The 26,247-nt window shown below is 62.0% G+C and overlaps 1 protein-coding gene across 1 annotated transcript; it reads left to right on the top strand.

The window, feature by feature from the left end:
• Positions 1-1,211: 1,211 nt before the first annotated feature.
• On the top strand, positions 1,212-25,856 carry LOC135892704 (carcinoembryonic antigen-related cell adhesion molecule 1-like). The gene is made up of 10 exons (XM_065420497.1): positions 1,212-1,281; positions 2,131-2,496; positions 19,902-20,177; positions 20,332-20,595; positions 22,321-22,596; positions 22,881-23,132; positions 23,847-23,964; positions 24,526-24,575; positions 25,413-25,444; positions 25,737-25,856. Exons 1-10 carry the CDS (start codon positions 1,212-1,214, stop codon positions 25,854-25,856), a joined length of 1,824 nt encoding a protein of 607 aa, XP_065276569.1.
• Positions 25,857-26,247: the final 391 nt, after the last annotated feature.

Below are 26,247 nucleotides of genomic sequence, written 5' to 3' on the forward strand. Positions count from 1 at the left end.
CCCTAGTTCTTGTGTTATGAGAAGGAGTAAATAACACTTCCTTATTTACTTTCTCAACACCAGTCATGATTTTATAGCTCTGTGGTGATGCTCTGGAACTGCTCCCCACAAAGCCAGTCAGGACTTTGGGGAGCCTCCTCTCCCTCGGAGCAGACCGTCTTCAGGGCAAGAAGCTCACACGGCTTCACCTCCTGGGTCTCTCCTGGGAGCATTCAGCATATGCCCCTCCGTGCGCTTCCCACAGTGAGTCCGCCCCGGTGGGGTCCTGGGGCAGCCAGCGGGTTCTGCACCCCCACTTCGCAGTCAGACGTGACTCTCAGCCAGCCAGTAAAACAGAGGTTTATTAGATGACAGGAACATGGTCTAAAACAGAGCTTGTAGGTCCAGCGAACGGGACCCCTCGGCCGGGTCCATTCTGGGGCCCAGCGAGGCAGACCCCTGTCTGCCCTCCCTTCCAGTCCCCAGCCAGCTCCAAACTCCAGCCCCCGTCCAGCCCCTCCTTCTCTGGGCTTTGTCTCTTTCCCGGGCCAGGAGGTCACCTGATCCCTTTGTCTCCAACACCTTCAGTTGGCACCTTGCCGGGGAGGGGCCCAGGCCATCAGTTGCCAGGAGACAGAGTGTCCGGCATTTATGTACCCTGGCCCTTTGCTCTGCAGCAACCATACACCCTTATCCCACCACCTAGTCACTTAAGAACTGCATAGGGGAAACTGAGGAAAACATTAAGAACAGTCCCACTTCGTCACAAGCCCTCAATCATATTACCCCTTAGCCGTCTCTTTTCCAAGCTGAACAGTCCCAGTCTTATTAATCTCTCCTCATATGGCAGCCCTTCCATTCCCCTAATCATTTATGTCACACTTTTCTGAACCTTTTCCGATCCCAATAGATCTTTTTTGAGATGTGGCGACCACATCTGCCCGGCTCCCAGCTGCCCCTGCCCTAGAGCGGGACTCACAGGTGCAGTGAACAAACATCTGGGCAGGTGGGGGGAGCCCGGCCAGAGGGGCTGGCTCCGCGTTAGCCCTGCCCCCGGAGAGGGGGAGGGACCGGAGCTGTCTAGTCCCCACCCCGCCCGGCCAGAGTCTCAGTCAGGGAGCCCCGGCAGCTGGCACAGCGGCTCCAGAGAACCCAGGTGTCCGGCCGGGCACCCGCACTCGGCTCTCTGCAAGGCCACAGCAGGCAGCGACCCCCTGGGGAGGGGCAGGGCCATGGGGCGTCGGCCCGGGAGTTGGGACCCCCCCGCATGGGGCGGCCCCTGGAAAGGGCTGCTGCTGGCAGGTGAGAGCAGGGCACGGGCGGGGGGGGGGGGGGGGGGGCTGGGCAGCTTTGGGGCGGAGGGTGGGGGACGGGGTTCACCCCCTCGGTAGTCCCAGGATGGGGTCCCCTGCGGCCCCCCAGGGAGCCTGCACCCACCCCCAGAGTTATCCCGTCTGCCGGACAGCTGGGGCGGGGGGGGGGGGGGGGCGAGTGTGAATTGTTCTTTGGTGTCTGGTCGGATCCCGGCGTCAGGGACACCAACCACCCGCCTGTACCCTGCGTCCTGCCTCCTGCCTGTCCCTATACACCCCCCCCCATCCCCAGTGGTGTCAGTGGGGGGATATTGTGTCCCATGGAGCAGCTCCGATTTACACCCTCCGGGCTCTGGCCCTGGGCGTTTTCTCACCAGACTTCCCTGCCCGTAGCTGCGTCCCAGGGGGCTCTCTCCCCCCCCCTCAACCCCTCTCTTTCCTGTCCCAGTGGGATGGGGGGGCCGCCAGCCCCCACTTACCCCCCGCTCTAACCCCACCCTGTCCTGGGGGTGTCAGAGCCGGGGGGGGGGTCACATGTTTGACTCTCTCAGCGGCTTTGGGGATACCCCCCCATCTCCATGGAGCCGTCGGCACCTCCTGCCCCCGACCCCGCCCGATCCGCGACTGGGGAGCTGGAGCCCGGGGCAGGTTCCCCCCGTCGGGTGTTGGGTCTGGAAGTTCCAGGCAGGGACCAGCCCAGGGTCTGCCCCGTGCCCCGCGCTCTCTGGCCGCTGGTCCCCCCAGGGCGGGCGCTCGCTGGTCACATCCCCCCAGGCCCCGACTGACCCCCGGCGCCCTGGTCTCTCGCTGCCCAACTGAGACTCTCCTTCCCCCGCAGCCTCCGTCCTGGGCTCCTGCCTCCAGCCGGCGCTGGCCCAGACCACAGTGACCATCACCCCGCCGAGCCCCATGGTGGGAGGGGGCGTCAGCCTGGCCCCACAGCCACCGCCACAGGGCTTGCTGTCCTGCATGTGGTACCGATCAGCGACCGCTGATGAAAACAGCCTGATCCTCAACTACTACCCATACACCCCCCCCGTTCAGCAGAACGGCCCGGCCCACACGGGGCGGGAGACATTGGGGCCGGGCTTCGCCCTGAACATCGTGGGGTTAACGCTCAATGACACCGGGAACTACACGGTGAAGATACAGAGCCGTAATGCTGCTAACCCTGTCCTCGGCACAGTGGGTCTGCGCGTCTATGGTAAGTGCCCCCCCCCCCTCCCCTCACCCGGAGCTGCGCTGATCCCAAGCCGTGTCCCCCCCCCCGCCATCCCCGCCCCAGCGATGGGGCTCTGGGCGTCTCCCCCAGGGATGAGCCTGGCTGGGACATGGGGGAACCCGCCCCCAAACACAGACACCGTGGGGTAGCCTGGGACTCCCTGCCTCCTGCTTCTCCTGGGAGATGGTGCCCCCCAGAAATGTGGGGCCCTGGGTCCCCCCAACCTGCCATTACCCCCCTGGCTCTGGCTCTCCCTGGCAGTCCCAGCAGTGTGGGATTGAGCCTGACTGGGCATAGGGGGATCCCTGGGCTTCCCAGCACCCACCAGAGCCCGCCGTTCCCACCAGTGCCCGTTCAGGGTCTGGGGTGACATGGATTTGCTGGGTCCCAGCTCGGTTCCTGGCCCCTGAGTGGGATCCAGCCCCTCACTGGCAGCCGCAGCAAAGGGGCCAAGGGCTGGGCCAGAGACCCTGAGATCCCCTGGGGTTTGGGGCACACACTGGTGAGGGGGGCTGTGTGTTGTGAGGGGAGCTCTCCCTCATGCCGCCTGCATCGACCCTGCTCTGGGCACGGAGGAGTCAGGCTCCGGGGGCCCAGTCCCCCCGGCCTCTCTGGTGCCCCCAGGGTCTCTGGTGCCCCCAGCCTGTCCTGGTGTCTGCAGTGTCGCCTGCCTGTCCCAGCCCCTCCAGCTCCCCATGGTGTCCCTGGCACCCCCCATCCCATCGCAGCCTGGTATCCCAGTGCCCTCCCACCCCACTGCCTCCTGCCCACCACAGCCTCTCCGGGCCCCCCTAGTGTCTCCCCCCATCCCGGCATCTCTGCCTTGCCAGCCCGAGTGAGCATTAACCGGCCTGGGGAGAAGCGTCTCCATGGCAGAGCTGGGTCGTGCTGCCCCGGGGAGCTGGCACTGGTGGCTCTGCCCGGGGAAGGACGGGCTGTAGGCGGGGGTGTGTGGGTGGGGAGCGGGGACAGGCAGCACCATCCCAACCCCTGTTCATGGAGCTCTGGGACGTGGCCCCGGCGCTGGGGGGAGGGAAATGGCTGGTCCTGGGGGGCAGTGGAGGGGGGGTTGCTCCAGGGATGGGAGTGGGGTCCATGCTGGGTGTGGGGAGGGGGTGTCCCATGCTGTGGGGGGGGGGGAGTCCGGGTTGGGGACTGCTGGGGGTTCGGAGGCACATCTGTGCCAGGAAGTGCCAGGGCCCCTCTCCCTGCGTGTGATCGGTTCTGCTGTGACACCCGCTCTTGAGCACTGGGGTATTTGGGGGGCAGATTCACCCCTTCTCCCTCTGGCTCCGTTGGGAGCTGGGCCTCTCCGGGACGCTCCCCCAGCCCCATCCGTGTGTCCTCACCTGGGGCCAGGATCGGGCCACCGGGGCTCGAGATCTAGGTTCAGTATTTGGCTGGTGGTTACCTCCCCAGACTCTGGGGCCCCCCCACACCCCCTGCATCCCCAGGTGTCTGTGGGCTGCTGTCCCCTCTCTCTAGCACACCCTGCTCCCCTGCCACTGGTGTCCATCTTGCAGTGTGATCAGTGCAAAGATCTTTGCACACCATCGTGCAAACCCCACCCCCTGACTCTCACCATGTGATTCTCAGCCTCAGTTCCCCTCCTTCTTTGCGGGGAGGAGCACGCTCATTGGACCTGATCCTGGTCCCACTTGCCCCAGTCCAGCGCTGCTGCCCAGTCCCCAGTGGGAGTGCGGGTGGGATCGGGAGATTGACGGGGGCTGTGGGACAGGGATCTGGGGGTGCAGGAGCCTGTTGCCCACCCCAGTGCCCCCACAGAGCCAGTGCCCGTCGCTGTTGGGAAGCCAGGAGCTGTGGTCACCTTGTGCCTCAATTTCCAGAAAATTTGTGTTTTCTAACCCCCCCCACACACACGGTAACTGGGGGCAGAGGGAGCCCTGCTGCTGTGGATGACGGGGGACCCTTGGGAGCTCTGGGGGGTGTCTACCAGGCCGCCCCGTCCCTGGATAATCACCCTGGGGCCCGTTCCCAGCGGCTCCTTGCCCAGGGCAGTGGCCGCAGAAGGAAGATGTGTCTGCGCAGCCGGCCCAGCTGCCTTCAGAGGGGGGCAGGGGGGTCAAGGCTCTTGCGTGTTCCTGTGCGGATCCTGAGATGGTGCGAGGGCGGCTGGACTCCTCGTGCCAGGTGCTGGAGGGGGGAGATCGCTGCCCCCCCCAGCCCGCTGTCCCGTCCACCCCTTCTGCCCGCAGAGGAGCTGGTGCTGCCCGAGGTGGGGTGCGCAGCCCCTGCCCGGCGGAGTTCGCTGACACCGTAGCTCTCACCTGCGTGACTTCCCCTGGCACTGGCGCCATCCGCTGGCTGAGGGCTGGGCAGCCCCCTGGCTGGGCGAGTGCCTGGCGCGGGTCCCGGATAGCCGCACCCTCACCCTGGCCAGCGTCACTGCAGTGACACCAGGGCCTGGTAGTGCGAAGCCTCCAGCTGGGTCAGCACCAGCGACCTCTCCTCCATCGACTCGCTCTGAGAGTATCTCCAGCTGCGCCTCAGCCTCCCGGCTCCCCCCGCTCTGTCGGGCCCCTCACCGGGGCATCTGGGCTCCAGCCTCCTCTGGCCTGGTCTGCTTTCCCCTGGGTAACCCCGGAGATCTCTGTGCGCCGCCTCCCTGGGAGGGAACCTTGCTGCTCTCTGTGCCCATCGACTGCCCCCTGGGCCTGCTGCCCCGTGGGACTCAGCAGAGAACCTGGAGTTTCATCTGTCTGTGGCTGTGGGGCCCGGACTCCTGGGTTCAGTTCCCAGCTCTGCCGCTGACTCTCTGGGTGCCCTTGGGCCAGTCCCTGCCCCTCTCCAGGCCTCGGTTCCCAGCTGTAACGTGGAGAGTGATCCTGCCTTTGGCCGCTTAGACTGGGAGCCCTTCAGGGCAGGGGCTGTCGTGTTGTGTGTGTGCAGCGCCCGGCGCGACGGGGCCCTGATCCGGGTTGGGGTCTGGGCAGCGCCTGGCGCGACAGGGCCCTGATCTAGGTCGGGGACTGGGCAGCACCCGGCACAACGGGGCCCTGATCTTGGTTGGGGTCTGGGCAGCGCCGGCGCGACGGGGCCCTAATCCTGGCTGGGGTCTGGGCAGCGCCTGGCGCGTGGGGCCTGATCTGGTTCGGGGTCTGGGCAGCGCCCGGAACAATCTCGGTGTTACCATAATCCACATAACAAATCAACCTGCTGAAACACAATGGACCAAATCCATCCCTGGTGTAGGTAGCTCGACCCCTGGCTCTCGCGCTCTGCCCCAGGGCAGTTCTCCAGCACAGGCCACGCAGCCCTGCCAGCCCCACAACCAAAGCACATCTGGCTGGAGGCTGACAGCCCCTGCCTGCCCCCAGAGCCCCCCAGCCTGACCCCCTGCCCCATAGCACAGAGGCCCTGCAGCACGGCCGGGGCTGGGAAGCTGCAAACACGTGTTTTCCTCAGGAGCGGCTGGCCGGATGCAGGGAGGGAGCGTGGGGCGCCCCCAACGGGCAGAGTCTGGGGTGGGAACCCCGGGGGGGAGGGGGGTCTGATGGGAAGTGTTGGGAGAGCAGCAGAGGGGTGGGGTCCTTCCCCCACAGCAGAGACGCGTCAGGCAGCGCTGGCTGTTCGCTGCCCTCGGCCTCCCGCCCCCATTCACTTGGCAGGGGCGCTTGGCTGACGGCACCGGGAGAGGGGCGGCTGGTGAGGTCACTCTCAGCGTGTCACCCTGGGGTGGGGGTGGGGGCGGCTGGGTCTTGGTGCCTGGCTAGACTCACCCTGGGTCCCAGAGTGAGATACCCTGGGGGGGAGAGGGGGGTTGGCACTGCCGCCCCACAGCGTCTCCAAGCCCCCCCCCCCCCATCACCCTGGGGAACTTTAGTTGCCAGGGAGCCGGGAGCCTCTCCCTCTGTGAGCCCTGCTCCCGCCTCCCCACAAGTCGGGGTCTGGAGGGTTGTAGGAAAGTCCCCTGATAAGCAGGCAGGCGGTTAATGGGTAACTTGCTGGGGGAAGCAGGAGCTCAGAGCCGAGAATCTCTGCACCCAGCAGTGAAGCTGGTGGATTTGTTGTCCTGGGCAGAGCGGCAGGGCCGTGGGTGGCCGATAACCACCTAGAAGAGCTCCTGCCGCGTCCTTTGCCCCCCGTGTGCCTGTCACCCCGAACCCATCTGCTAATCCCCCCTTCCCTTGTGCGCCTTGTCGGTAACCTTCGGCCAGCGGGAAGGTGCCGTCAGAGTCACTGTAAACAGTTAATAATTAACAGACTTGGTGCGTTTGAGGCCAGTAGGGGCCATTCGACCAACTAGTCCTGCTTCCTGCACAGGGCAGGCCAGAGAATCCCCTGTTAGCGCAGTATGGAGCCCAGACACTCGTGTTGGCTGGACAGGCCCCAGCCTGGATCCGAGATGGAGGGGCCACCCCTGCCCTCGGGCATTCGTCCCAGCGGCTGGTCACCCAGCCTGGTACAAACCTGGGCCTTTGTCTAACTGGGACGTGTCTGCCTGGAACTTCCAGCCGTTCCCTCTGGCTCGGCCTGGGAGCTCCCACGCCCGTTATCTCCCCGCGGAGGGGCTGACCCACAGGTATCAGACAGACACCCCAGGGATCTGACAGGCTGAACAAGTCACAGGGCTTTAAAGGGTATTACTCGGCTCCCAGTCACTTTTGCCAAGTTCATTTGGGTTTCTGAATCCAGCTCTGCCAGCCGCTGCTCCAAGGCCCGGGCCGGCTCTAGGCACCAGCACTCCAAGCATGTGCTTGGGGCAGCACTTTCCAAGGGGCGGCACTCCAGCCCCTATTTTTTTTTTTTTTGCTTGGGGCAGCAAAAAGCCGGGAGCCGGCCCTGGCCAGAGCCCTGCCACTGGAGAGCCAGAGCATCGTCCCCTGGAGCCGAGCCCGGGCTGCGGCACCGAGAGGGGCTCCCGGAGTGTGTGAGGAGCCGGGGAGGGAGGGAAGTGGGGTCCGGGATGCAGGGAGGGGGGAGGGGTCCTGCTGCTGCTCTGAGTCTCCCCCGGGCGGTGCGGCGTTTCCCCACCCGAGTGGGCTGTGCAGGGCACCGCCAGGCTGGGCAGGGGGCACGGATCCTGGCTCGCGCGCTGCTGGGGCGAGTGGCTGGGCAGCCCGAGCTGCCCCCTCCTGCCCCCGGACCCAGCCCATCATGCACCTCCCCCGCCTTAGCCCCACGCTGCCTGCCTCGGGCCCCCACAGCGCCGGGGCGGGGAGAGGCAGAGCCCGGCTCTGAGTGGGGCAGCGGGGGATACTGCCCTGCCGGGGGACCCCCGCAACTTGGGCACCTGGGGGTTAGTGTCTGTCCTCTCGGCTCTGCCTGCACGGGGTTGGGGAAGCAGCTGTCAGCGCCTGCCCCTCTCAGCCCCTGCACCCCCCATCCTGCTCGCAGCCCCTCCACTTGTACCTCCCCCATCGCTCCTTCGCCGCACCCCTTCCCCTTGTACTCTCCCTTCTTCCGCACCTCTCTCCCAGCCCTCTCCTCCCGCACCTCCCCCTTCCCCTGCACCTCTTTGCCTGCAACCCTCCTGATACCCCCTCTCCTCCTCCACCCTCCTCTGCAAGTACATCACACCCCGCTTCTCTGCCAGTGTAGAGCCCCCAAGCGCCCCCACACCCGCTCCTCTGCCTGAACCCTCTTTACTAGATCCCCATCCCTTTCCGGGTACAAGGTTTGAGGGTTAGTCCCTATGCCTTCCATGTGCATTTGGAGCACTAAAGATGGGGTTGCGGGGGATGGGGGGGGTGAGATTTATCCTAAAGTGAAATAAAAATAGGAGAAACGGTTTGATCCCCACTGCAAGTGTAAACGGGGATTGCTGTGGTGAAGGAGGAGGTCACGTTTGGTTCTGTCAGTTTGATTCATCCTCAGCCCCTTCTCCACCAATGACCACATTTCCTAAAAACCCTAAACCAGAACTTGCGTCTGACGAAGTGGGCATTCACCCACGAAAGCTTATGCTCCAATACATCTGTTAGTCTTAAAGGTGCCACAGGACTCTCTGTTGCTTAAAACAGAACTGTTTCATGTGGCTTGACTTTCTGAATTTCTCTTTGATATTTTTAGCTAATGAAGTGCTAACCTCACTCCTCCCTCTTGTCTCTATGGCCTTGGCTACACTGGCACTGTACAGCGCTGCAACTTGCTGCGCTCAGGGGTGTGAAAACGCCCCCCCCCCCGAGCGCAGCGAGTACAGCACTGTAAAGCGCCAGTGTAATCAGCGCCTGCAGCGCTGCACGCTCGCTCACAACGCTGCAAGCTACTCCTCTCGGAGAGGTGGAGTACATACAGCTCTCTCGCAGCGCTGGTGGCGCGACTACACTCGCGCTTCACAGCGCTGCCGCGGTAGCGCTGGGAAGTCCTGAGTGTAGCCCAGGCCTAAGAAAGGGCTGGTCTACACTGGGGGGGGGGAGCGGGTCCATGTAAGATATGCAACTTCAGCTATGGGACTTACCTCGGGTCCTCATGGCGCGGGATCGACTCCGCTACCGCTGCTCGCCCTGGTGGAGTTCCGGAGTCGACAGGAGCGCGCTTGGGGATTGAAATATTGCATCTAGACGAGACGCGATAGATCGATCCCGATAGATCGATTACTACCCGCCGAATCGGCGGGTAGTCTGGACATACCCAAAGAGAGTAGAACCAGCATTGGAAGGCAGAATGGCAGATGTTTATTTAGAATCATAGAATCATAGAAGATCAGGGTTGGAAGGGACCTCAGGAGGTATCTAGTCCAACCGCCTGCTCAAAGCAGGACCAATCCCCAACTAAATCATCCCAGCCAGGGCTTTGTCAAGCCGGGCCTTAAAAACCTCTAAGGAAGGAGATTCCACCACCTCCCTAGGTAACCCATTCCAGTGCTTCACCACCCTCCTAGTGAAAAAGTTTTTCCTAATATCCAATCTAGACCTCCCCCATTGCAACTTGAGACCATTACTCCTTGTTCTGTCATCTGCCACCACTGAGAACAGTCTAGATCCATCCTCTTTGGATCCCCCTTTCAGGTAGTTGAAAGCAGCTATCAAATCCCCCCTCATTCTTCTCTTCTGCAGACTGAACAATCCCAGTTCCCTCAGCCTCTCCTCATAAGTCATGTGCTCCAGCCCCGTAATCATTTTTGTTGCCCTCCGCTGGACTCTTTCCAATTTTTCCACATCCTTCTTGTAGTGTGGGGCCCAAAACTGGACACAGTACTCCAGATGAGGCCTCACCAATGTCGAATAGAGGGGAACAATCACGTCCCTCGATCTGCTGGCAATGCCCCTACTTATACAGCCCAAAATGCCGTTAGCCTTCTTGGCAACAAGGGCACACTGTCGGCTCATATCCAGCTTCTCGTCCACTGTAACCCCTAGGTCCTTTTCTGCAGAACTGCTACCCAGCCATTCGGTCCCTAGTCTGTAGCTGTGCATGGGATTCTTCCATCCTAAGTGCAGGACTCTGCACTTGTCCTTGTTGAACCTCATCAGGTTTCTTTTGGTCCAATCCTCTAATTTGTCTAGGTCCCTCTGTATCCTATCCCTACCCTCCAGTGTATCTACCACTCCTCCCAGTTTAGTGTCATCTGCAAACTTGCTGAGAGTGCAGTCCACTCCATCCTCCAGATCATTAATGAAGATATTGAACAAAACCGGCCCCAAGATCGGCCCTTGGGGCACTCCGCTTGATACCGGCTGCCAGCTAGACATAGAGCCGTTGATCACTACCCATTGAGCCCCACAATCTAGCCAGCTTTCTATCCACCTTATAGTCCATTCTTCCAGCCCATACTTCTTTAACTTGCTGGCAATTTTATATGGGGTTTTTGCATTTCTATACAATATGTGATGCCAGTCAAATTCTTTAGGTTCTCCACAAATGCATGCAATTTCTTCCTAACACTGGGGTTTGTTAAAAAGGGGGGGCAGCCAAAATTCTTTTGCTTGGGGCGGCAAAAAACCTAGAGCTGGCCCTGGCTGGGGGGGAGCCCAGGGCTGGGGCGGCAGGGGGTGCGGGTGGGGGGGGTGAGAGCCCAGGGCTGGGGCGGCAGGGGGTGCGGGTGGGGGGGAAGAGAGAGCCCAGGGCTGGGGCGGCAGGGGGTGCGGGTGGGGGGGGAAGAGAGAGCCCCGGGGTGGGGAGGCAAGGAGTGCGGGTGGGGGAGGGCATTGGTGGGGGGGGGGGGGAAGCCCAGGGCTGGGGGGGGGGGGGGCAGCCAAATTTTTTTTTGCTTGGGGCGGCAAAAAGCTGGGAGCCGTCCCTGCCCAAGGCATTTCCTCCCGCCCTGGAATCGCTTCTGTGGCTCTTCTCTGCCCCTGCTTTAGTGACCAGGGCTCAGTCCGGCTGCACGACTTGCAGCCGGTTCGTTTCCTGACCGCGCCAAGGAAACATCTATACACGCTCGTGCTCCACACTCTTCACTTCCTCACCCTCGTGTCCCGCCCCGATACGAAGTGGCGGGACCTCCTGCCACCTGTCGAGGGTGAGAAGCCCCGGTGGGTCAGCCTCTATTCCACCCTGGTCCCGAGGCCCGCCGGGGATGTCAGTTGGCGGCTCCTTCATGGGGCCGTGAGCACGGGCGTGTACTTGGCGCGGTTTACCCCTGTCCCTGACACCTGTCCTTTCTGCGGCGTGAGGGAGACCCTGGCTCACGTTTACTTAGAGTGTGCCAGGTTGCAGCCCCTACACCGGCTCCTCACCGACATTATGTTGCGTTTTTGGTTACACTTTTCCCCTCACCTTCTCATTTACGCACTCCCTATCCGTGGCCCCACAAAGTCGCGGGACCTCCTGGTCAACTTCCTCTTGGCCCTGGCTAAACAGGCCATCTATAAAACCAGGGAGAGGAGGTTGGCCGATGGAGGTTCCTGTGACTGTGGGGCCTGTTTCCGATCCTCTGTCCGTTCACGTATCCGGGCAGAGTTCCTCTGGGCGGCGTCCACTGGCTCCCTTGACACCTTTGAGGAGCAGTGGGCGCTGTCCGGGGTTCTCTGCTCGGTGTCCCCATCAGGTTCCCTTCTTTTGACCCTTTAATCGCACTCCTGTCCCTGTTTTTACATTAGTTGTCCCCCGTAATCATTTGGGTTTTAGGTCCTGTGGGTCCTCCCCTTAGGCTGGGGGGAGGATCCTTTAGCAGTAGCCGCCCACTTCCCGGAACCCAATAGGTACAGTCATTTTTTACAATACCAATTTCTATGTGTATTGTTTGTTTATATTATGAATTGTTGATTTAAGAAAAGAGCAGCATTAAGTATTTGATGCAGTAAAATATGAATAATTACTAGGAAAAAAAAAAAAAAAGTTCAGCGGGGGGCTTAGAACCACCTGTCCCAGCCTCTGGAGACGGGCTTCAAACCTCCCTCACATGGGCCTGACAGGAGCTTGAGCCAGCTCACGGGTCAGCCCCGTGTTAGCCCTCGATCGAGGGTCTCCCTATAGAGCAGGAGCTGGGGTCCTGGGAGCCCATCCCGGCCGTGTTCCTTCGGGGGCTTGCTGGGTCTAGGCCCAGCCCCGTGCACCGGAAACTCTGACTCCTTTGGAAAACTGAGCGCGGCGTCTCCCGGGAGCTGGGGGGGCCGGATGTGGGGACACTGGCGCTAACACCACCGGGAGGCTGGGCACGGCTCTGGGGGTGTATCTGATGGGTGGCGGGGTTCAGCCTGGAGCCAGCTACTGGGTCCCGTGTCCCATCAGCAGCTCCATGGAGAGTCTAGGCCCAGTCGAGCCCCTCGGGGGTTTTGTCCTGTGCGTTAGCAGGGCAGGGGGTGGCCGAGCTGGTCCCACAACGCGTCAGTTCCCAGCAGGCCCCTTTGCTCCCCAGACCCTGCGGGGGGGTGGGGTTAGACCCGGGTGGCTGCAGCACGGCCCAGTCTGGTCCCAGCAGTGCCTGGGTGGGAGACTTTGCATCAGTTGCCGCAGCCCCTGGGGGGTGTCTGGAGGACGCTGTCCCTTGGGTTTGTTATCTGGGGTGGGGTCGTGTGAGGAGTCCCCTGACTGGGTCCCCGCGGTGCTGGGTGCGGCACAGAGACCCCGTCCCTGCCCCGGGTTGCTGCCGGTCTCACCCAGCGGGGCGAGCATAGGGGCACCGTGTGTGAGTGAGCCCCAGTCACGGCTCTCCTGCAGGTCGAAATAACGGGGGCAGCCGTCGTCCCTGGGAGACACGGGGCTCTCCTGACACAGCCGCAGCGGGCAGCGTCCTGGGATCGGTGCCGCCTCAGGGAGCCGAGATCCCCTTGGCTCCTCTCCTAGTCTGAGGCACTCCGAGGGAGGCCGGGTCCCGGTGCCCCGGGGCAGCCCTGTGCATTGGCGCCAGCTCTGGGTATTTGGCGCCGGGTGCTGGGGCTCTTCCTGCCCTGTGGAGGTGTGTGACCGTCTTGTGTTTGCTCCATTTGGGCCTGACCCCTGTGATCAGCCCCGATCAGCAGCTCTGCGCCGCAGGCTCTAACCTGAGCCTGCCCTGGGTTGCAGACACTGACCTGTCCGTGGGGTGCACGTGGCGTCATGGTGGGATGCAGACCCGGGAAGAGGGGCCGTCGTCCGAGCTCCTGATCCTCGGTCTCTCTGTGAACCACTCGGGCACATAAACCTGCAGAGCCGACAGCGTCCTCACGCGCCACTACTACAGCGCCGACCTGGAGATCGCGGGGCTGGGTGAGCAGCTGGGCACCACGCCCCTCACCTGCCTCTGTCTTGGGCACGTGGGGCACCCGGGGCTCTGTCAGTCTGGCCAGCCGGCGCTCAGCTGCCCTGGGTCTGTCCTGTCTCCAGCCAGGCTCCCTGTCTGCATGGGACGTCTCCCGTCACTCCCTGCACCGACCCCATGGGTCTGCATCGTTACCGCGCGCTGGGAGCTCCCTGTCTCTGCAGCCAGGGCTCTGGGGCTGGCCTGTCTCCAGCCAGGCTCCCTTCCCTGTCTGCATGGGGATGCATCCTTCATCACTCCCTGCACTGACCCCATGGGTCAGCATTGTTCCCGTGCTGGGAGCTCCCTGTCTCTGCAGCCAGGGCTCTGGGACTGGCCTGGATCCACCCCTCAGGCTCTGTTCTCCGGGGGATGCTCCCGTCTGTCTCCAGTCTGGATCCAACGCTGCTCTGTCACCATCTACCAGCCCTGCTGCCCTTTCCGCAGTCGGGGCCGGGGGCTCCAGTCTGAGATTCGGTCCCGTGGTGCTGGCCCCGTCTCTCTTGAAGCTGGATTTGAAGCCAAACTGTTGCCTGTTGATGAATGACCCCGTCGCTCTGCACTGCAGAGCCTGCGCCTGGGCCCCCAACACCCCGTCTGCCATCAGCTGGGTCTGTGCGGCTCCGTCCTGCCCCCTCACCACCCCACGGGGACGTCCTCTCCGTCACTCACTGTGCCGATATCGCCCATCCCCGCAGGGTGTGCCGGCTCTCTTGGGCTCTCCCCAGCACCTGCTCTTCCCTCCCGGGCAGGCCTGGTTCAACCCCAGAGCATCTGTGCTTCCCCAGAGCTGCATCAGCCGTCAGACGGTCACTTGTTCCACCAGCTGCTCCCATCAGCGCCTCGTGCGCCCGTCTCTGCACCCAGCGCCTGGTCTCTCGGTGCCTGGGCAGTTCCGGTTTCGCCCCTGTGGGGTCTAGTCTCCGTGGGCTGTTCCCACGTGTCCTGAATCTGGATCATCCATCACTCTGGATTCCTTTCCCCAGCACAGCCCGCGCTGCTGTCTCTGCCTGTCTGTGCCCAGCGCCTGGTCGCTTCTGATCCGCCCTGCCTGCCCTAGGCTCCCTGTCTTTGCCCTGCGCGGGAATCGGACATCGGCCTGGTGCACGTCTCTCACCCACCCTCTGCCCTCAGTGCAGCCCGTGCTCCCTGCTCTGTCTCTGCCCCACGTCCTGTCCATCGGACTCTGGGTCCATCCCAGTTTCACCCCACAGCCCCTGTGTGATGGGTTGGGTCACAGAAACCCCCTTGGGAACTGTCACCTGATGTGCCTAGACTACCTCTGAGCCTGTTTTCCCTGCCAGCCTGGGACTTCAGTGCCCTGCCTGGTTGTGCCAGACACGCTAACCTGCTACAAACACAGACCCAGGTCTGAACCACGTCCCCCAAAAGCTGCAGGCTTAACTGAAAGCAGCTTAAGAAGTGTTCCTGTCTCCAGCACTTAGATACCAACTCCCAATGGGATCCAAACCCCAAATAAATCCGTTTTACCCTGTATAAAGCTTATACAGGGTAAACTCATAAATTGTTCGCCCTCTATAACACTGATAGAGAGGTATGCACAGCTGTTGCCCCCCCCCCCAGGTATTAATATATACTCTGGGCTAATTAATAAGTAAAAAGTGATTATATTAAATACAAAAAGTAGCATTTAAGTGGTTCCAAGTAATAGGAGACAGAACAAAGTGAATTACCAAGCAAAATAAAATAAAACCTGCAAGTCTAAACCTAATACAGTAGAAAACTGAATACAGATAAAATCTCACCCTCAGAGAAGTTCCAATCAGCTTCTTTCACAGACTAGCCTCCTTCTAGTCTGAGCCCAATCCTTTCCCCTGGTACAGCCCTTGTTCCAGCTCAGGTGGTAGCTAGGGGGTTTCTCATGATGGCTCCTCCCTTTCGTTCTGTTCCACCCACTTATGTATCTTTTGCATAAGGCGGGAATCTTTTGTCCCTCTCTGGGTTCCCACCCTCCACCCCCCTTCTCAATGGAAAGACACCAGGTTAAAGATGGATTCCAGTTCAGGTGACATGATCACATGTCACTGCAAGACTTCATTACCCACTTGCCAGCACACACATATACAGGTAAACAGCCATCTGCAGACTATGGTCCTGGTTAATGGGAGTCATCCAGATTCCAAACCACCATTAATGGCCCACACTTTACATAATTACAATAGGCCCTCGCAGTTATATTTTATATTTCTAGTTTCAGATACAAGAGTGGTACATTTATACAAATAGGATGACCACACATAAGCTTTGTAATGATACCTTACAAGAGACCTTTTGCATGACGCATATTCCCGTTACATCATATTCACACTTATTAGCATATTTTCATAAAATCATATGGAGTGCACCGTCACACCCTGTGTCCGTGGGACGCTCCCCCTGCCCCCAGCAGGATCAGGGTCAGCCTGGCTCACTCCCCAATGGGGGGGGGGGGGGCTGTAACAATACTGGCTTTGGTGGGACCCAACGGAGAGTGTCAATTCAGGACAAATTTCTCAGAGCAGGGCAGTTACAGCCCAAGGCTGGTGTCTTTCCACCTCTATGGCACCAAACCAGCCAGCCAGAACGAGGAGAACTAACATGGCTACTACTCTGAAACCAGCCAGCCAGAGAGGACTTCGGTCTCACCCCACTGGCTAACCACAAGTCACACAAGCCATTCCCTCAGACACTCCAGTTTCCCAGTATCACCACCAGTGCCACTCGTTATGGGGACAAATGGCTATGAAAACCAATACCCCAGTAAAAGAAAAAAGGTTCTCCCGATCCCAAAGGACCAAGCCCCAGACCCAGGTCAATATACAAGTCAGATCTTACCCACAAATCATGCTGTTGCCAATCCTTTAGAATCTAAAATCTAAAGGTTTATTCATTAAAGGAAAAAGATCTGGATGAGAGCTAGAATTGGTCAAATGGAATCAGTTACACACAGAAATGGCAAAGTTCTTGGTTCAGGCTTGTAGCAGGGATGGAATAAACTGCAGGTTCAAATCAAGTCTCTGGAGAACATCCCCAGTCCTTTGTGTAGAGCTTCCTTGTAGCAAAGTCCCTCCAGAGGTCAGAAGCAGGATTGAAGACAAGATGGAGATGAGGCATCAGCCTTTTATAGTCTCTTCCAGGTGTAAGGACACCTCTTTGTTCTCACTGTGGAAAATTACAGCAGCAAAATGGAGTTTGGAGTCACATGGGCAAGTCACATGTCCATGCATGACTCAGTTCTTTACAGGCGGCAGCCATTGCTCACACCCCCAGGAAGACTTCGTATGTGGATTGGAGTCTTCCAAAGTCCATTGTCAGTTAAGTGTTTCTTGATTGGGCACTTAATTTACAAATTCCTTTCTCAAGAAGCTGACCAAATGCTTCACTAATGCTATTTAGAATTAAACACATTGAGATACAAGTACAGAGCCAATATTCATAATTTCAACTACACAAGTGATACACACCTACAGACAGCAGCATCATACCCAGCAAATCATAACCTTTTCATAGACACCTCACATGACAACCTTTGTACAAGATTTGCTGCAAATATATAACAGTGGTTGCAACAATGATCCATATGGTCACAGGTTATGTCAGTAACGTCACAGGGCCAGGCCGGAGCTCCAGGGGCAGGAGCATGTTACCCCATCCCGGGATATATGCCCCCCCTCGGCTGCTCCCCTGTGCCTCGGATAACTGCCTGCCCCTTTCTGTCTCGCAGAGGGGGTGTCTGGGGTCAATCTCCATCTCCCCCACCGTCCCCATCGAACCCGGGGCCGTGACCCTGAGCTGTGAGGCCAGGGGCAGCCTGGTTTCCTACAGCTGGTTCAAGGATAACGAGATTGTTAAGGCCACAAGCCGCGTCCCCCTGAGCAGCGACAACCAGACCCTGACGCTGGATCCTGGCAGCAGGAAGGACTCGGGCAGTTCCACCTGCCTGGCCACCAACGCTGCCAGCTCCCAGAACGCCACCGTCCGGCTGGACGTACTCCGTAAGTGTGAGCCCCGGTGGCCAAGGGTCCTTCCCCACTTCCCAGGGGAGCTCCGGCCGGTGGGTCTAGGGTGACCAGATGTCCTGATTTTATAGGGACAGTCCTGATATTTGGGACTTTTTCTTATATAGGCTCCTATTACCCCCTACCCTCTGTCCCGATTTTTCACACTTGCTGTCTGGTCACCCTAAGTGGGTCAGAGATCGGGGGTCCAGGGGGCAGGAGATGGAGGATCTGTGAGACGCAAAGACAAACGTGGGGCCGGGGTCTGTGGGAGCAGAGAGCTCTAACCCCTCAGGCCAACGCGGAGTAAGACCCCGCAGCCGGGAGCTGCAGTGAGTCAGAGCCCGCCTGGGTGGTACGGGGCCACTTCCCCACAGGGAGGGGACCCCAGGGGAGCAGCCTAGGGGAGGGGGGATCTCCATCACTCGGGGACTTTGGATCCAGACAGGGCGTCTCTCTCCAAACCACCCATCTCCTCCCTGGGCTGGATGAAGTGGGGGGATCCTCCCAAGCTACGCAGCGGCATCGGCTGGACAGTGTCAGGGGTGCCTGCTGGCTTTTGGATCTAGGCCCCTTGGGTGCTGAGGTCTCTGCAGCCGAAGCAGCCCCCCCCAGCCCCTCCCCAACACGTGGCTCTCCTGTGTTTGCTCCAGATGGGCCCAACACCCCCACGATCACCCCCCGCCAGGAGGTTTATGCTGAGGGCTCCACGCTCCAGCTGACCTGTACATTTGGGGCTCCGTTGGCCTCCTCCGGCTCTGAGCTCCTGTTCCCCAATCTCTCCATGAGCCAGTCTGGGACTTACACCTGTGTGGTGATAATTGTCTTTGATGGCCACTCGAGCTAGATCACCCTGGAGATTGGGTGAGTAACCGGGCACCGCGCCCCACGCCCGCCTCTGCCTGAGGCCCACAGAGCACCAGGGGCTCCGTCGCTGTCTGTTCAGCAGGCCACTCCGGATCTGTCCTGTCTCCAGCCGGGCTCCCTGTCTGCATGGGACATCCCCTGTCGCCTGTTACTCTGTGCACCAACCCCGCGGGTCAGCACCGTTCCTGCGTCCTGGGCTCTGCCTGTCTCTGGAGCCGGGTCTGGGGTCTTCAGCTCAGTTCTGGATTCACCCCTCGAGCTCTGTTCCCCAGGGGACGCTCCCGTCTGGATCAGACACTGCTCTATCAGTCACTGCCTGCACCGCTCCCGCTCCCCGTGCTGGGCGCTCTCGGCTAGTTCACTGTCTGTCCAGCCACATCCCCCTGCGCTCTGGTCCTGTCCAGGGCCCAGCTCCACCCCGTGAGCTCTGTCCTGTGGGGGCTGTTCCCAGCCGTGCTGCAGCTGGGCCGGACGCTACCTGTCGCTTTCCAAGCGATGCTGGACCCGTCCGATCAGCGCGTTGAGTGCCCTGCTCTGTGCCCGTCTCTCCCTCCCGGCTCCGTCCTGTCTCTGCCCCCTGCCCCTCCGGGGCATCTGTCCCCTGTGGGACGCCCCACTGCAGCTCCGACAGCAGATTCCTGTCCACCTGGCGCCTCCGGTTGGTTCCCACCTGGGCCGGGCGTGTGGCCATGGCTCTGGCCGGGGGGGGGGGGGGGGGGTCGGTCTGTACCCGCTATCAGCCTACAGGCTGGCTCCAGACCCCCAGCCGCGCACCGGGTCTGTGTCCCCGCCTGAGATCTGGGCGCTGCTGGCCCCGGCTCTGTCTCCTGGGGGTGGGTAGCGGATGGCGGGTGGGGGAGGTACCATCTCTCTGAGGTGCTGTTTCCGCCTTCGTTCTGTTGATTCTCTCTTTGGATTTACCAGATTCTTCCCTGTGCGCCTGCCCCCCACGGCCCCCGCGCTGCTCAGTGCCCCCCAGCAAGGGGCTGCTGGACAGCGCGTTAGCCAGTGGGCATGGGAGGGCGGTGCCCTGATAGAACAGACTGAAGGGGACAATCCCACCCCCCAACCCCAGGGAAGGGGATATAGACTGGTGGGGTTTCCTTGGCCCTGCTGCTGGAGTCCGGATGCCCCCTCCCCAGTCGGACTCTCGTGGGTCATGGGGAGAACCCAGGGGGCCTGGGGCTGTGAGGCCCTTGCTGAGCTATGGGGCTGGGTAGGAATGGGGGGCAGCGCTGGGCTGGGGGGTACCCCCCTCACCCCACTGGGTCACCCTGAGCTCCCCGGGGTCAGTAAGAGGCTCTGGCAAACTACCCATGATGCACCAGCGAGGTCACCCCCGACCTGAGTCTGGGATGGGCAGCTCTGTCCGGGTAGGAGCGGACGGCAAGGACCCGGCAATGCCAGCAGCACCAAGCACCCTGTGGGGTCACAACCCTCCTGTTGGGCCCGAACTGTCACGGGATCGACTTGAAAACCCTGCTGTCGGGCCGGAGCCTGGGAGCCGGAGTGTCGCTCTCCCTTCGAACCACAGCCGAGAGTCTCCCAAAAGTCACAGGACTCCGGGAGGCAGAGCCTCAGGGAGACACCAATAACTGTGAGACTCAACGCCGGGGAGAGGGACCCTCTGCCGGACCCCAGAAGGCAACCTCCCGTGTCTGCAGCTCTGAGGGGCAAAGGGCGAAGGACCCTTCCCATGACACCTCAGGAAGGCTATGCCGGGATCCTTCCCACAATCCCACATGGTGGCGACACCAGGACCCTTCCCACAATGCTGTGGGATGACTACACTGGGACCTTCCCCACAATCCCACAGAATGGTGGTGGTGCTGGACCCCGATCCTATGCGGATGGAGGAGTAGGGACACACAGTAACGCTCTCTCTGTTCCCTGCACAGAAATGCTGCCCAGTCCCACGGTGATGCCAAACAAAACCCTTGTGCTTGAGAATGGGACTTTCACCCTCACGTGTAACACTTCCCCCAGTGTTGACATCGTGCTCTGGCTCCGGGACAGGGTGTCCCCCTCGGACAGTGAGCGGCTGGTTCTATCCTCTGACAACCGGACGCTCACAGTGATGAACGTCACCCGGGGCGATGCCGGCGCCTACCAGTGCGAGGTCAGGAACCCCGTCAGCACCAACCGCAGTGAGCCCAGCACCGTGACGGTGGCCTGTGAGTAACTGCAGCTCTGATCCCCGGCCGCGCTGCGCCTGGCTCTCACCCAACCATGGCGATGCAGGTGCCCATGGAGTTGGGTGTGGGGCTGTTTATACGGGATCCCTTTCTGGTGCCGACCTTTCCCCTGACCTCCTCCCTCTCTGTGCAGATGGGCCGGACTCCACCAGGATAGAGCCATCAGAACTCGTCCCCCAGCCCTTGGGGTCCCTTGTGAGCCTGACGTGCGTCTCTGAGTCCGTCCCAGCCCCGCGCTATCGCTGGGTTCTCAATAGCACTGAATTAAAGGAGACCGGGAGCAGCTTGACCCTTAATCTGACGAGCTTGGATCAGCAGGGCACGTACATGTGCCAGGCACAGAACCCCATCACCAACCTGACCAAGAACAGCACCACCCTGGTAATCCAGGTGCTGGGTGAGTAGCCGGGCCTGTCTCTGTCTCTGTCTCAGGCCCACAGAACACCAAGGGCTCTGTCGCTGTCTGTCCAGCGGGCGCCCTGGCCACTTCGGATCTGTCCTGTCTCCAGCCGGGCTCCCTGTCTGCCTGCGACGTCCCCTGTTACTCTGTGCACCAACCCCGCGGGTCAGCGCCGTTCCTGCGCCCTGGGCTCTGCCTGTCTCTGGAGCCGGGTCTGGGGTCTTCAGCTCAGTTCTGGATTCACCCCTCGAGCTCTGTTCTCCAGGGGACGCTCCCGTCTGTCTCCAGTCTGGATCAGACACTGCTCTATCAGTCACTGCCTGCGCCGCTCCCGCTCCCCGTGCTGGGCGCTCTTGGCTAGTTCACTGTCTGTCCAGCCACATCCCCCTGCGCTCTGGTCCTGTCCAGGGCCCAGCTCCACCCCGTGAGCTCTGTCCTGTGGGGGCTGTTCCCAGCCGTGCTGCAGCTGGGCCGGACGCTACCTGTCGCTTTCCAAGCGATGCTGGACCCGTCCGATCAGCGCGTTGAGTGCCCTGCTCTGTGCCCGTCTCTCCCTCCCGGCTCCGTCCTGCCTCTGCCCCTCCGGGGCATCTGTCCCCTGTGGGACGCCCCACTGCAGCTCAGACAGCAGCTTCCTGTCCACCTGGCGCCTCCGGCTGGTTCCCACCTGGGCCGGGCGTGTGGCCATGGCTCTGGTGGGGGGGGGGGGGGTCGGGTCGGTCTGTACCCGCTATCAGCCTACCCCCCACGGCCCCCGCGCTGCTCGGTGCCCCCCAGCAAGGGGTGCTGGAGAGTGAATTAGCCAGCGGGCAGGGCAGGGAGCTTGGCGGGGGACAAGGGGATGGGGGCTGCCCTGAGGGAACAGACTGGATCCCACCCTCTGGGAGGGGAGGACAGACTGGCAGGGATGATCCTGCCCTTGCCCAGGGTGAGAGGGATTTATAGTAGAGGGGACAATCTTGCCCCCAGGGGACACCCCAAAGAGGGGGTACAGACTGGAGGAGTTTCCTTGGCCCTGCAGTTGGAGTCCAGCGTATGCAACCACCCCACTTGGACTCTCGCGGGACGTGTGGGGAGAACCCAGGGTGCCTGGGGCAATGAGGCCCTTGCTGAGCTATAGGGCTGGGTAGGAATCGGGGGCTGCCCCATGACCTCACTGGGTCACCTCTGATCTCCCCTGGGTCAGTGAGAGCGGCTCTGGCAGACTTCCCATGATGCATCAGCAGCGCCACCCTCACCGCCTGGCCAGGGTCTGGGATGGGCAGCTCCATCCGGGTCGGAGGGGACGGCAAGGACCAAACACGGGGTTGTGCCCACAGAGCAATGTCATTGGCACCAAGCATTGAAAACCCTGCTGTCAGGCTGGATCCTGGGACAGACCTGGGAGCCGGAGCGTCGCTCTCCCTTCGAACCACAGCCGAGAGTCTCCCAAAAATCACGGGGCTCCGGGAGCCAGAGCCTCAGGGAGGAACCAATAACTGTGAGACTTGACGCCGGGGAGAGAGACCCTCTGGCGGACCCCAGAAGGCAACTGCCCGTCTCCGCAGCTCTGAGGGGAAAAGGACCCTTCCCACGACACCGCAGGACAGCGATGCTGGGACCTTCCCACAATGCAGCGGGATGGTGGTGCCAGGACCCTTCCCGCAATCCCGCGGGGCAGCAGCCCCTGTCGTGGGCAGATGGAGGAGTAGGGACACACGGTAACGCTCTCTCTGTTCCCAGAAATCCTGCCCAAGCCCACGGTGACGCCAAACCAAACTCAGGTGCTGGAGAACGGGAACCTCACCCTCACGTGTAACAGCTCCCCCAGCGCTGACACCGTGCTCTGGCTCCGGGACGGGTTGTCCCTCGCGCCCAGTGAGCGGCTGGGGCTGTCCCCTGACAACCGGACCCTCACGGTGCTGAATGTCACCCGGGGCGACGCCGGCGCCTACCAGTGCGAGGTCAGGAACCCCATCAGCACCAACCGCAGCGAGCCCAGCACCGTCACGGTGGCCTGTGAGTAACTGCAGCCCCGTCCCCCGGCCGCGCTGCCCCTGGTCCTGCCGGCATCGCCCAGAGATACAGCTGCCTCTGGGGTGGGAAACGGGCGGATTATACGGGGCCCCCTCACCTGGTGTTGAGGTGTGGTTCCTCTTGGGCAGGATACAGGGGCTGTTTATACGGGGACTCTTCGCGCTGTGCTGAGTTACGACCCCCCTGGGGCAGAGGGCTGGGGCTGGTTATACAGGGATCCCTCGCTGGCACTGCCCCCCCCCCTGATGCCCTCCCTCTCTGTGTAGATGGGCCGGACTCAGCCAAGATAGACCAGTCGGGATCCATTACCCTCGGGTCCCCTCTGACCCTGACGTGCGTCGCCGACTCCGTCCCAGCCCCGAGCTATCGCTGGGTTCTCAACGGCACCGACACTAAAGAGACCGGGAGCAGCTTGACCTTTAACTCCATTACACAGGATCACCAGGGCACGTACGAGTGCCGGGCTCACAATCCCATCACCAACCTCACTGCCTCAGCATCTGTGGATGTGCGGTTAAGTGAGTCAGGCACCAGAAAATGCCCTACCTCGGGGAGAGGCACGGCTGGGGCTGGGGCGAGGTGCAGGGGGAGCCAGGGCTGGGTGTAGGGTGGCCAGGCCATGGGCTGCCAGCAGCGCTCAGGGGACCCTTGGGCAATGGTGTCTTTGTACTGGGTCCTCTCTCTCTCCTGGTCAGCGCTGCTCCTCTCTAGGGCCAGGCACTGTGGGGTCTCGACTGGGGCTAGGCTGGGGGTCTGTCTCCCCCATGGCTGGGGGGGCTCGATTGTGGCTGGGGGGCAGGGGATCTGTCAATGCGCCGTCCAGCCCCATGGTCTCCTGAATCCCCCCAGCACCAGCCAGTGATAGAGCTGAGACCCCCACTGACCCAGCGCTGGGCGTGGGGGGCACTGGCACCACTGGGGGGCCCCAAACCTCCCCTGCTCCCAAGGGGGCTGGGCAGCACCAGGAGACCTCCCAGTTCCTGACCTTCGGACCCCCCCTCAGCCCACCACAGCCTGCGTCCTGTCTTGGGCCCAAACCCGTCAGGCTCAGGGGACACCTGGCTGAGCTGCCCCCAATGTCTCCGGGGGGGCAGATGGGGGCTCCAGCCCCCAGGGCTTCACGTTAGGCACCAAGAGGGAGCAGCATTGGGACGTGTGGGGCTGGGGCGGGGGGTCGTGACTGGACTCCCTGATACACCCCCCCCCCTTTTCTCCTCCCGAATCTCTTCCAGAGCCAACTTCACCCCCAGGCCTGCCACCCGGAGCCATCGCCGGGATCGTCATCGGGTCGCTGGCCGGGGCGGCGCTGCTCGGTGGCCTGCTCTACTTCCTGCTCCGCAAAACTGGAGGGTAACGGCTCGGGGGACGGGGGGCCCTGGGGCTGGGGGCTGCCCCGAGCGCTGGTGAGGAGGGGGGTTGGGAGCTACCCCTGGGTGCTGGAGGGGGTCACTCTCTCTGCCCCCCAGCCCCAGGTCTCTGCACTTCGGGGTCTCTGCTTGTCACTTGCTCTGTGGTGAAGGGTCCTTCCACCTCTCTGACTCCCAGGATGGGATCTCGCCCCACACGCCTCTTGGAAACAGTGTCAGGTCTCCTAGGAAACAATCCCTGCCCAGGCTGGCACCCAGCGCCCTGAGCCACCCCAGAGCTACCCATCCCCACAGGGAGAGCCAGGGGCTGAGTCTGGGGCACATGGTGCATGTGGGGGGTGGATGGATAGAGAGGTGGGGGCGATGGATGGCTGTGGGCTTTGGTAGGTGTGTGTGGGGGTGGATGGGCCGTGGGGAGGCGAGGGGAGGGGGGACAGGTCTGCAGTTTTGGGGAAGCCGGCTGGTTGCTGCCCCCGTCCCTGGCGTGGGGGACGGCCCAATCCCTCCCCCCCCCGGCGTGACGCAGAGTCTGCTGTTTCCCCAGGGGGCCCAAGCAGCGCCCGCCCATCGAAGGCCAGGCCGCGCCCGCCCACAGTAAGTAGCAGCCCCGCCCCTCGCAGCTGCATGCCATGTGCCGTGTGGGCGGGGCTGTGAGCTGTGTGGGCGGGGCCTGCGAGCCATGTGGGCGGGGCCTGCGAGCCACATGCCTGCACCGCTGCTAGTGCTGCTGCCGCTCCCCCATGCCAAAGAGTGATGGACAGCCAAGCCCAGGGGCATGATGGGAAACTCCCCGGCCAGACAGGAAGTGACATCGCGGCCGCGCCAGCCCCAGTTTCCAAGAGCCCGTCTGGGATTCTCTTCCCCCGGGCTGGGTCCCGGATCCCCCGTTGCTGCTCTGGGCTGTGGGTGTCACGGGCTCCGGGTGCCCCCCACCCCTGGTGCTGGGAACTCTGGGGGCAACAGCGGATATGGGGCAAGGGGTCACTTGGGTCTGGGGTTCACTGCTTATCCCATCCCCCCACCCCCTTCCCTCCCTCAAGCCCCTCTTGCTCCCCTCCCTCCCTAACCCGCGCGGCTGGTGCTGGGAACCTGGGGCAGCACCGCGGAGACGCAGGCTGGGGGTCACATGGCCAAGGGGTTCCCTGCTTATTCCCTCCCCATCCCCCCCGCTCCCCCTTCCCTTCCCTTGCCCTCCCCCGCTGGGTTCACCATCCTGGTGCAAGGAGCCCCCCACCCTGAGGACCCCTGCTGAGCCCTTGGGGGCCACGCCGGCTGCAGCCACTAACCCAGCTGGTGCTTCGCCTGCTGCCACTAACTCCGCACGGGCCCTGCTGCCCCCGGGGGGGTGGGTCACTGCTTGGCTGGGGGGGGGGCTGCGCCCCGGGACTGTCGTGTTTCTAACCCCGTCTGTCTCCTGTCTCTGTCCTTCAGACCAGGGCGTCGGTGACAACAAACCTACCTTGGTAAGGAGCCTTCGTGTCCGGCCGCAGGACTCCTGGGTTCTATCCTGCTGCTGGGAGGGGAGGGGAGCAGGGGGGGCTGGGAGCCAGGACTCCTGGGTTCTTTCCCGGCTCTGGGAGGGGAGTGGGGTCTGCTGGTTAGAGCAGGGGGGGCTGGGAGCCAGGACTCCTGGGTTCTATCTCTGACCCAGGCAGGGGAGTGGGGTCTGGTGGGTTAGAGCAGGGGGGGCTGGGAGCCAGGACTCCTGGGTTCTCTGCCTGTTGCAGTCTTTGATCTGGCTTTCCTGTCTTCCAGGGTGACGAAAACATTCAGTATTCTACACTCGCTTTCACCGCAGGAGACCAGAAGCCGCCGCCCGGGCCCAAGCCCCCCCCGGAGAGTGGCACCGTCTACTCAGAAATCAGAAAGAAATGACTGTGATTTGCTTGGGACCTCGGGAATCACTGCACACACCCCCACCCCACCGCCCAGGAGAGCTTCTGCAGCACCTCCCCCCCCAATGCAGCACTCGCTGTGGGGCAGCTCCGGTCCCACCTACCCCCCGCTCACACCTACCCCCTCCCCACCATGCAGGGTCACTGCCCACTGAGCACAATGTGTGTGATACCCTCCCCGGGTGAGGGCCGTCAGGACTCCTGAGGGGCTCTGGGAGGGGAGTGGGGTCTAGTGGTTAGAGCAGGGGGCTGGGAGCCAGGACTCCTGGGTTAATCTCTGCTTCACACAGGGGTCGGGACTGGGGGTGTGTGCTGTGCAGTCTGTGTGTCGGGCTGAAGGATAACGGCGACACCCCCACCCCAGGCCGCGC

The sequence above is a fragment of the Emys orbicularis genome, chromosome 20 (assembly GCF_028017835.1).
Source record: "Emys orbicularis isolate rEmyOrb1 chromosome 20, rEmyOrb1.hap1, whole genome shotgun sequence".
In the NCBI taxonomy this organism is placed as follows: Eukaryota; Metazoa; Chordata; order Testudines; family Emydidae; genus Emys; species Emys orbicularis.